This window comes from Trachypithecus francoisi, unplaced genomic scaffold (assembly GCF_009764315.1).
Source record: "Trachypithecus francoisi isolate TF-2019V2 unplaced genomic scaffold, Tfra_2.0 Lachesis_group20, whole genome shotgun sequence".
Taxonomy (NCBI): Eukaryota; Metazoa; Chordata; class Mammalia; order Primates; family Cercopithecidae; genus Trachypithecus; species Trachypithecus francoisi.
The window spans coordinates 64,772,307-64,783,041 of NW_022681466.1; the positions used below are offsets into that span (position 1 = coordinate 64,772,307).

The following is a 10,735-nucleotide window of genomic DNA, read 5'->3' on the forward strand; positions in this document are numbered from 1 at the left end:
TTTTTGTTGTTGTTCTTTTTTGAGAAAGAGTCTCACTCTGTCACCCAGGCTGGAGTGCAGCAGCACTATCTCGGCTCACTGCAACCTCTGCCTCGGAGGTTCAAGCGATTCTCCTGCCTCAGCCTCCTGGGGACTACAGGCACCCACCACCACGCCCAGCTAATTTTCATATTTTTAGTAGAGTTGGGGTTTCACCATGTTGGCCAGGCTTGTCTCAATCTCTTGACCTTGCAATCTGCCCGCGTCGGCCTCCCAAAGCACTGGGATTACAGGCCTGAGCCACCCCGCCCGGCCCCTTTCAGGTTTTTACAGAGGCTTCACTACTGGGCATGACTGATTAAATCACTGATCCTCAGTGATTGCCTTAACCTTCAGCCCCTTTCCCCTCCCAGGAAGCTGGTGGGGGTGAGGCTGAACGTTCCAACCCTCTAATCATGAAGCCACCTAGAGGGGCTAGCCATGAATCAACTCATCAGCATACAAAACACACATCACTGGAGATTCCAAGGATTTTACAAGTGGAATGCCAGGAGCCTGGTCAGGAGACCAAATATGTATCTCTCAGTATCACAGAGCCTGTCAGTCCTACTGGTTTTACTTGTAAAATGTATCCTACGTAAAACTACTCTCTCTCTCCCTTTAGCACTCCAGTTCAAGTTTCTCACCTGGACTACTGTGCTCTGTTCCTGCTTCCGTTCTTGCCCCCCTTTCAATCTATCATTGAAACAGGAGTTTAAAACAGAAAACTCAATGGCTTCTCAGTATACGCACAATACAATCCCCCCTCCTCAGCCTACTGTATATGTCCTATGTCCTACATGATCTACTCTCTGACCGAATTTTGTATCGGTCTCCCTTTGCTCACTCTGTGCCAACTACACAGGTCACCCCCACAAGCCCTCTGCTCTTCAGTCATGGTTTTTCACTATGGGTCTTGTGTACTTGCTGTTCCCTTTGCCTGAACACTCCTCTCCCAGACCGGCAAATGGCTAGCTGCCCATCATTCAAGTCTCAGCTCTGAGAGGCCTTCCTAGACCACCCAATCTAAAGCACCCACTGTCCACACTATCACAGTACTCTGGGTTTGTTTGTTTTTTTTGAGACGGTTTTGCTCTTGTTGCCCCAGGCTGGAGTGCAATGGCGGGGGTCTCAGCTCACTGCAACCTCTGCCTCCCAGGTTCATGCGATTCTCCTGCCTCAGCCTCCCGGAATAGCTGGGCTTATTAAGAAGCCATCTGCCACCACAAAGGGCTAATTTTTGTATTTTTAATAGAGACAGGGTTTCTCAATGTTGGCCAGACTAGTCTCGAACTCCTGACCTCAGGTGATCCACCCAAGTTGGCCTCCTAAAGTGCTGGGATTACAGGCGTGAGCCACTGCACCCGGCCTCACATTACTCTGTTTTGATCTGCCCACAGCACTTATCGCTAGCTGCAGTTTAACTGTATTCTCACTCCACAAGGGCAAGTTTTCCTTATTTAATGCTGTATCCTTAGTGCCTACACACACAGGAGACATTTAATCTTTGACAGACTGAATGAACACAGTCAGGGAAAGGGCTCATAGAAAACAAGACTCTCATTCTTTAGAGGCAAAGGCATTACACAAGTAGATGTCAATTCAAAACTCACGTTTTTGGTCCACCTTTTCACCCCATCATAACCCTTGGTACGGAGTTTATCATAGAAGAAACTATTGAAGAAATGCACCTGTGCCAATGACACAAAAAAGCTCAATGGAATTAAAAGACCTCAGTCTCTCCCACTAAGTCTCCCCTCCTCAGTCCACTGACAGTAAAAACAAATTCTGGGTTTTTGGTTTTTTTTTCTTTTTTTTTTTGGTAGAGACAGGGTCTCACTATGTTGCCCAGGTTGGTCTCAAACTCCTGGCCTCAAGCAATCTGTCTGTCCACCTGCATCGGCCTCCCAGAGCATTGAGATTATAGGCATGAGTCAACAAACCAGGCCTTTTTTTTTTTTTTTTTTTTGAGGCAGGGCCTTGCTCTGTCGCCCAGGCTGGAGTGCAGTGGCATGATTTTGACTCACTGCAACATCCGCCTCCTGGGTTCAAGCAATTCTCCCGCCTCACCCTCCCGAGTAGCTGGCACTACAGGCACCTGCCACTACACCCAGCTAACTTTTTCATATTTTTAGTAGAGACAAGGTTTCACCATGTTGGCCAGGCTGGTCTCAAACTCCTGACCTCAGGTGATCCATCTGCCTTGGCCTCCCAAAGTGCTGGGATTTACAGGGATGAGTCATTACACCCAAACTTGTTTTTTTTGTCTTTTTTTTTTTTTTTTGGAGACAGAATTCTGCTCTTGTTGCCCAGGTATGAGTGCAATGGCATGAGCTCGACTCACCGCAACCTCCGCCTCCCAGGTTCAAGCAATTCTCCTCCCTCAGCCTCCCGAGTAACTGGGATTACAGGCATGCGCCGCCATGCCCAGCTAATTTTGTATTTTTAGTAGAGACGGGGTTTCTCCATGTTGGTAAGTCTGGTCTTGAACTCCTAACCTCAGGTGATCTGCCCACCTTAGCCTCCGAAAGTGCTGGGATTACAGGCACGAGCCACCATGCCTGGCGGCCTTTTTTTTTTTTTTAAACCTTGTTTTACAATAGGATCCCATCTCGATTCTTGGGGCTGGCCATAGGGAAAAAAACTAAATACTGGCAGAAAAGAAAACAATTGATAAATCCACGGCCAAGATGACAGATTTGAAATTAATACACTACCACTACCACCTCTCTCCCTGAAACAGAGACCCTCTCTATGTAAAATGAAAAGGATGAAAGGAGCTTAAAAAGCTGCTTAAAACTGCAGAAGTTCTTCTGGGTACTGACCTATCTGGTTGGGCCTACCTTTTCAGGGACTGTGTCCATGACCAGGTCTCCATACATGTTCATCACCTGGGGAGAAGATGGGAGGCAGCTTGCCATGGAGGGTGCGGCATGGGTACAGGGCTCCCCCATGCAGAGGGCCCCAGACACCCTGCTCCCTGAATCCCCTCTCAGGCCTGTTTCTCTACCCTTTCTCACCTGGTCATTGAGCCAGTTCTGTCCATACAAGGTCCCCAAGTCATCCATGGTCAGCACATGCCGCTTATAGGCCACTCGGAAGCCCCTCACCATGGCATTGCCTGGCATCCGCTGGTATGACTGGATCAGCTGCAACACCAGGCCCTTCCTGAGTAGGCCAAGGGTGGAAGGGTGGAGTCACACAAAAGTTGATGCAGCTGGGGCACACAGAAATACCTGCTACTCCCTAGAATACAAATTCTAATGACCCCCTTTTTTTGGGCTCATGATGGGTCCTTCTGAGGACCTGCGAAAGGCCCACTCCCCGGAAAGATGAACGTGACTACTCAAGTACAACATGTCAGGGTCCCAGGTAGACTCTCCCATCAGCTTCCAAGGACTCGGCACCTTGCCTGCAGAGTCCTCCCCTTCAGCTCTAGCTTCGTCCTCCCCCAAGTACAGCCCTAAAAGGCAGCAGTATTCTCTCTATGTCCCTGAGGCCCCAGCCCTCCTTTGAAGGAGGGCTTTCAAGCCTCACCTGGAAAGCGTGGAAAACTCCTGCTGGAAAATGTCCTCCAATTTCTCCACTACCTCATCAGTGCTGAGGGGTATGAGGCTGCCATACGTTTGAAGGAATTCGTCCAAGATGCCTGATGGAAAGGGAGAGAGGAGGGGTAAGGCCTCCAGACTCTACTTTAGGAGTCGGTGGAGGGAGAGGCTAGTTGCTCAAGGGCTCCTTACTCTGTACGCAGGTCACATGCTCCTCTCGCAGGGGGCTGTGCTGGCCGGCTTTCTCCCCAGGCCTCTCCGCCTCTTCTGCCATGCCCAAATCTGAGCCCTGAAAAAGCTCCTGGGCCACATGGTCCCCGATGCTGCACACATTGCTGATGAGGATGCTGGCATCAGGGGGTGCCAAGCTGCGCTCCCCTTCTGGCCCAGATGGTCCCCCAAAACCGTTGGGCAGAGTACATGAAAGGAGGCCTATAGGGCAGGGGAAATGGAATGGGCATGAGAGATTGGCCTGGGGGAAAGGACAATGGGATGCACACAGTTAACTCATGCACGCAAAGAAGACCACAAGAAGGATACACTGAAGCAGAATCCACCAATGTCAATCCCACTCCAAGAAACGGGGACCCCATAAGCATGAGATAAACATGTCCAAGAGATTCTACAGGGACGGAGAGAGTTCCTACTCATAGACAGAAGAAAGAAAAAGGATTAGCAATTAGACATAAAAACTTCAGGGATATTTGTCACCACTATATGCCAAACACCTAGCATAGTACCCAGCATATTGTAAAGGCTCAATGAATACTTGAATATGTCACAAAGACGTAGAGAGCCTGAAATTGTTTGGCTGGAGTTCTCCGAAAGGGAAATATTATTTCACAACTGTAAGATGATGTACTCCACTACCGGGAGAGATCCCATCCCACCACCGTGGGAGTGGTACCCTCTGGAGATGTACACACAGGGGTTCTTATACGGAGAGGCCGACAAGGGATTTCGCGTGGACAGGATTTTTCTAAACCACAGCTCCCCTTTCTCATCTGTGCTCAAGACCACAGAATACCTACTTAGGGAATCTGTTTCCTAGTTCTGACTGGGAAACAGCCAGGCTCACTCCCAAGCTTACTTTCTGCTCAAAGTGGGGCTTAATGGAGACATTTTGCAGCTCTTCTGGAGCTGTCTCTCTGCCATCCTACTTTCCTTAAGCCCAACTCTCACCATGGCAACAGGCTCCTGGTGCTCCAGGCTCTTATCCCTCCCTAACCCCTTTCCCCCCACCCCCACCCCACACCCCTTTCCCACCTTACCCGAGTCAGGGTCCAGAGGAGACTTTGGAGTCCACCTGAGTCCATCTTCCTCCATGGGGGGCCCAGAGGGCACTGGTGGAGACCCTCTCACCCCATCCTCAGCCATGAGAGCACCTAGCAGACCCAGCCGGGGTGGAGGTGGCCCCCGGGGAGAGTCAAAACGACAACAGGGGGATGGCACCTGTGGCGTCGCACCCCCTTCCTGGGGTGAAAGATGGTTCTTGGGGTGTGCAAGGCCCCGCCGCCGGCCCCGGTGGCGCCCCCAAAGCTTCCAGTGGAATGTCAGCGAGGTGCTTTTTGAGTAGAGCAGCATCCGGAAGGCTCTCATGGCTCGACGGCGGCGCTGTGAGCAGGTTTTTCGATGAGTGGGGCGGGAAGGGCGGGGCCGCTGGGAGGTTCCCAGCTGACTCCATCTGGGGGGCAGCCTCCAAGCTGCCACTTCCTCCTCTTCATCTTCATCCTCCTCCTCCTCTTCTTCCTCCTCTTCACTTGCTGAGGCATCAAAAGAGGGTCGGGGGACAGGGAGGCGTCTGGCTGGCACTGTGGTCCCTGACCCAGGATCTGGCCCAAACCCTCCACCTGACTTGAGTCGGGGTTTGGGAGGTGGGGGCCAACGAAGACGCTCCCGCCTGGGACTTGAGTAAGCTGGGGGTATGCCGGGTCCAGGAGGCTCAGGCCCCCAGGACCCGGTCCCTTGTATAGTCTCTTTCATCTTCCAGTACCCTGAAAAACAAAGATCAAGAATATCAAAATCTAAACATCACGCCAGCGCAGATCCTGCCTTTCTTCCTGGCCATGCCTCCTCTGGATTCAGATGCAAATAAAGAAAAGCGGAAAAAACGCAAAACTCCTAACTTAAGATCTTCCCAGTTAACGCGGTCCACAAGGGGCCCTTTAGGGTCTGTGCCATCATCTCTCCCCAGTTCAGAGACAAGGGAAAATGGCTAAGCACCAGGCCTCAGAAATCTTATTTCTAAGATCCCCAGGCCAAACCCAATAGCAATGCCTGGTTCTACGTCTTTATTTTAATACCACCAGGGCTGTCCTTTGAGGGCCCAATAAGGGCAATTTCTTTCCTCAGGGACATGATAACCGTGGTACCTGAGGAGAATGCAACTTGCACGTGTAAACTGTGGGCTGGAGTGGGAGACAGTTCTCTAACACCCTGGATGAACGGGGGGCGTGGGAAGGCTGCGGTCATCTCAGGTGCGGATGCCAGGGCTATGGTTCAGGGGTAGAGGCTGATGAACGGGGAAGCACTTTTAAGGAAACTTAAAGAGAACCGAATCAAGGCGCTGGGACAGAACGGAGCGCACGAGCCAGGCCGGGCCAGCCCCCTCCTACTTCATCCTCGGGGACCAGAACGCAACCCGGCACCCGTCCGGTCCCACGGGCTTGGATGGCTGGGCGCACACGGGCCTTAAGAAGCCCCTTTACGGGCCTCTGGGTCCCGGTTGGGTGGAAGCGAGGCCCAGGAATGGGAGAGGCCAAGGCAGGGCTGGGGGGAGGGGAGGGGGCGTCCTCACCGCGAGCGGGGAAGCCGGGCAGACGGGCCCGAGGGCGGGCGTCTCCGGCCTCAAGCTTCCCGGCTCATCTCTCCGGCGACGGCGGCGGCCCCGCCACTCCTGCTGTCTTCGGGCGCAGCCGTCTCAATTCAGGATTCCAACGCTTCTGGGCCGCGTGCCGCGCCGCCGAACACCCCGCCGCGCCGCCTCTGGCTCTGCTTCAGCTTCAACTTCCACCTCCGCCACCGCCACCGCCACCACCAGCACCACCGCCACCACCAGCGCCACCGCCGCCGCCACTCCTCCCCCCCTCCTCCTCCTTCCCCTCCCGCGAGCCCCGGGCCCACCGGCAGTGGCGGCGCACGATTAGTACGTCACACCCGGCGAAGAGCGCCGGCGCGGCCACCAAGCGCCCAGTCCCGCCTACCCGGGGACGCCGGCGCCACGGGACCGGCCCGCCCACAGCGCTACACAGGGCTGCGCCTGCGCACATCTGCCTCCCGGCCGCGCGTGGCGTTCCAGCCACTTTCCCTTTTGCGCCGCGCTGTCTTCTCCGCTCTCGCCGGCCTGACCCTAGCGGCGCCCCCAGTACCTTGGTCCCGCGCGGGGCGCGCCACAGGAGAGCTAGGAGGGCGGGAGATCCCCGTATGAGGACCGGGCTGAGGCGAGGCAGTGGGGGAAATGGAGCCGGGGTATCATTCATTCTCTTTTATTTAACTTTAAGCAGGGCTTGATCAGAAAGAAGAGCTCAGAGGAGTGAGGCAACACCAGGGCGTACGATACATCCGAGGCTCCCCCGACACCAGTTCCAGCCCGGAAGGGCTTGGAATGGCCTGTCACGCCGGGGCAATGGAGCGCATGAAAGCCAAACCTTGGAACCCGAAGAGTAATTTGACTGCGAAGGCACCGTCCTCGTCGGGCACCCCCTGTAGACGGGCGCATAATAGATACATCTTTGGAGATAGTGATGGAAACTGGGGTCCGATATTTGGAGAGAATGACGTAGGATAAGGCATCTTGTGGGGTGAAGAGGCAGAGGGCACCTGGAGAGAGGTGTGGCATGGAGAACCAGGGGTTTTCCCTAGCAGAGGGCGGCTTCGTGGACTTCGGCCAACCGGCAGGTGCTTCCCTCGAGCGGCCGCTAGATGGTGGTGCTGTTCTGGATGCGTCCAGTGATCCCCGACCAGGTCTGGACAATGCCTGGCGCCCGTCCCCCGCCCCTCATCTACACACAGGCAAGAATTCGGAGCTCCATGGGGGACAGAAGCAAGATATCCGTAAAATCAAAGTCTAGGGGGTGGGAATGAAAAGGGAAACGTGAGGAACCGGGAGCCAAACCCAGGAAGACGCCTCTGTTCCTGCACATTCCCTCTCCTTTATATACTCAGCTCTTGGCTGTCTCCAGTATGTACCCACCCTGGTCTTCCAAGCTGGGAGCCACTTTTTATAACACAATCACAGTTTCACAAACCCCAGGAAGGTTCCATGTGGAGAGAGGTTAAGTTTCGCCCTTGCCCGGGGAATTATGACACTTAAAATATCCCCTTGGTGTAAATGGAAGACACCTGAGAAAAGAGAGAAAGTAGATTGGCAGTGAAGCACAGCCATCCAGATGCCCTGTTCCCCCCTGCCTTTCCAGCTCCACCGTTCCTCTACCTCCTGTAAGGACCCAGGCATTCTGCACTTCACTCCTCGGAGTGAAGAGGCCTGCCTCTGTTTAGGTTTCCAGCCTCCCTCCAATTGGTAGCTCCCTGCACTGCTACCCCCTGTCAGAGATGTCCTGCTTTCGGCTGCCCACACGGCTGTCACCTGCGCTATAGCAGCTGTTGTAGGCCCGGTCCGGGTGGGAGGGCATACTTCTTATACATCGGAATAGAGTCTCTTGCTTTCCTTGGCCTTCTCGAGACACCACCTGACCCATGGTGAAAGTCACGTCTTGAAACAGGACCTGGCAGGGAAGGGAGGTGTTGAAGAAAACAGGATGGCCTGTCTCAGTTCTGGGAGGCCTCAGGAGTGATAACGAGGGAAGAAGGAAGGGTCTGCTAGGTTTGGTATGAATAGAGGGGTCAGGAACCCTCAGTATCGGGCCAAAGAGGCCCCCTGTGAAGCTCAGAATGTGGCGGGGTTACCTGGCTATACAGCAGATAAACTCCAGCATCCCGGATTCGGACACCATATCCTTGGGCCTGTAGGCCTCTCCCACGCCTAAGAGCTGGTTGCCACATCACCTCGGTCACATCGGAGTCATCTGGAGGTGAGAAGTGTGTCGGTCAGGATGTCTTGACACTCTCAGATGCTTTTTGGTTCTTCCCCTTTCACCTATAAGAACCCCTTGAGCCCAAGTGCCAGCCCGAGAGTTGCTGGTTATTGCCCCTCCCCAAAGCCATTATTTAAAATAGTGCTAACCCTTGGAGGTGGCGTTAATGGGAACCAGGTGCAGGACGGAGTGCTGCTCTGAGGAGAGAAGGAGGGAATCTCAGCCATGTCCACTTTTCCCCGTTGTGCTGTTGGCAGCCTCCACCCTCACCCTGACTCGGGCTTACAATCCCCACGCTGCTGCACACCTCCCAGCCCTGCTGCACCCTGGAAGCCTCACTTTTCTGTTTTTGGGTGAGCACTGCTCTCCTTTTCCGGGATCTCTCCCCATTCTCCCAGGCTTCCAGGGCATCAGAGCTCTGCTCATGGAAAGAGGGTCAGGGTTAGATTAAGATGCAAGAGTCCCAGCCAGCCTTCCTTCCCAGCCCTCCCCTGCCCCCGAAATGCCTCAGATCTCTCATGCACCTTTTCCCAGCAACCTGAGTGTTGGTGCTGGCTGCCCTCCAGGATTTGTTAGGTATGAGAAGCATTAACCTTTAACAGTTTCCTGTCCTGGAATGGCCGCGCCCCTGACTTCCAAACCGGAGACCCTCTCTTGCACCCCCTTGAAACTTTGCAGACCAGGAGGCCCAGAGACCCCCCCATGCTAACCATCCTTCTCTCCCAGACACCCTCCTCCCCTCACTCACCTGCTCCGGGAGACTCTGCCAGGGATACCCTTCTCCCTTCTGGGAGGGCCCTCCTGTCCTCTGCAGCCGGCTCACCTCTCTCCTGAGGCTCTGCAGCTCTGTCTGTTGGGTCAGCAGAGCCATGGCACAAGCCACAGCCCCCAGAGCTGCACCCCAACTCAACCAGAGGGCAACTGAGAGTGCCGGCTCTCTGACCGGAACCCCCATGCTGCCTGGAGGCCCTTTGGGGGCTAGCGAGAAAAGAGATGAGGCTGGCATGAGCTGGGGACCCTGCCAACAGCTGTGGCTTCAAGAGTGGGGTAGCAAGGAGGTGGCGGGGCGGGTAGGGGTACGGGCAGTGGTGCAGAAGGGAAGAAGGTTGTTACGCAAGGAGAAATAAAAAGGAACTTGAGAATAAAAAGGAGGGAGGAGGGAAGCAAGCTAAGGGTACTGTCAGTGCTCCTGGCACTCCGTCGTGGGGTCAGTGTTGTCTTGAGACCTTCCACTCTCCCTCAGCCTCAGGAGAATTAGGTTCCAGTCCCTCTAGGAAGGACGGGGCTGCCAGTGACACCCAGGAGGAACAGCCAGTGCGCAGGAACCCTGGGGCGGCCCCAGGGTTGGGGGAGGGAAGGTTGGCTGGCTAGAGGGCATGGTGCCAGGAGCAGGATGGGGGGCCAAGCTGGGCAGTGGCCAGGGTCAGGGCGAGGGTGAAAGACCTTCTGGCTCAGGCACAACAGAGATCGCTGGGGCAGTTTACTAGGGGTGACTGAAGGTGGGAAAGGAGGGGTGGGCTCGGTGGGGAGGAGAACCAAGGGCACGGAAGCAAGAAACTGGCTGAGTTCTGGGGTTAAGGCTGGGCCGGGTGTGTTGGAATAAGGCCTGCACTACTCCCTGTGCTGAACTTGGCAAGCAGGACTTCCTGTTTCCCGAGAGAAGCTCTTACATAAGGCTCTGGACGAAGACACAAAGCAGCAGTCCCAAGCCCCCCGGCCACTGCAGGATTCCTCCCCGGCACACAGGGTTCCAGCTTCCCGCGTACTTGCTGACTCTGAGCCCCTCCTCCAGGCTGGCTCCTGCCCACCCCACCTCCCAGCAAGGGCCTGTGCCAGCACCTGCTGAATGTCCTGAGGCCACCAAGAGAAAGGGCCCCTGCTCCTCCCAGCCAGGGAGGGATTCCCCCGGAGGAGGAAGTCCGCCTCCTAGGGAAAGGAGGCCGCTTCTGCTGTACCTTGGGCGGACGATTGCTTTTTTCCTGGGCAGCGTGCCTTTCTACCTCTGCTCCCACCTGGGGGTTGGAGGCATGGAGGTCCCTGCTCCCAAGCCTGAACATCATCCTGGAATTCCAGCTGCGTGGCTCTGCAACGTCCCCTTTCCATGGCCCCCATCTACCCTAGGAGTGTCCCCTGAGC

The 10,735-nt window shown here is 55.1% G+C and overlaps 2 protein-coding genes across 7 annotated transcripts in view; both read right to left on the bottom strand.

The window, feature by feature from the left end:
* The window catches only part of SENP3 (SUMO specific peptidase 3), a 9,632-nt gene extending 3,004 nt beyond the window's left edge, over positions 1-6,628 (bottom strand). The window contains exons 1-7 of one of the 2 annotated variants that reach the window (XM_033184721.1): positions 6,364-6,628; positions 4,838-5,560; positions 3,759-3,998; positions 3,556-3,667; positions 3,039-3,186; positions 2,862-2,909; positions 1,632-1,709 (exon numbers count right to left, since the gene is read on the bottom strand). In XM_033184721.1, coding sequence (XP_033040612.1) covers positions 1,632-1,709; positions 2,862-2,909; positions 3,039-3,186; positions 3,556-3,667; positions 3,759-3,998; positions 4,838-5,549 — 1,338 coding nt within the window. In that variant the 5' untranslated portion in view covers positions 5,550-5,560; positions 6,364-6,628. The remainder of the gene's footprint in view (positions 1-1,631; positions 1,710-2,861; positions 2,910-3,038; positions 3,187-3,555; positions 3,668-3,758; positions 3,999-4,837; positions 5,561-6,363) is intronic. The other variant, XM_033184722.1, reaches the window with a different exon arrangement.
* A 407-nt stretch (positions 6,629-7,035) lies between these two features.
* Positions 7,036-10,609, bottom strand: LOC117067768 (tumor necrosis factor ligand superfamily member 13). 5 transcript variants are annotated; one of them, XM_033184748.1, is made up of 7 exons: positions 10,439-10,609; positions 9,348-9,577; positions 8,939-9,017; positions 8,749-8,796; positions 8,472-8,590; positions 8,152-8,290; positions 7,036-7,907 (listed from the first exon to the last, which is right to left on the bottom strand). In XM_033184748.1, exons 2-7 carry the CDS (start codon positions 9,552-9,554, stop codon positions 7,798-7,800), a joined length of 702 nt encoding a protein of 233 aa, XP_033040639.1. In that variant the 5' UTR covers positions 9,555-9,577; positions 10,439-10,609; the 3' UTR covers positions 7,036-7,797. The 5 variants fall into 5 exon arrangements, with proteins under 5 accessions (XP_033040639.1, XP_033040637.1, XP_033040640.1 ...); XM_033184746.1 differs by lacking the exon at positions 10,439-10,609 and adding an exon at positions 10,270-10,411; XM_033184749.1 differs by lacking the exons at positions 8,749-8,796; positions 10,439-10,609 and adding an exon at positions 10,270-10,412.
* Positions 10,610-10,735: the final 126 nt, after the last annotated feature.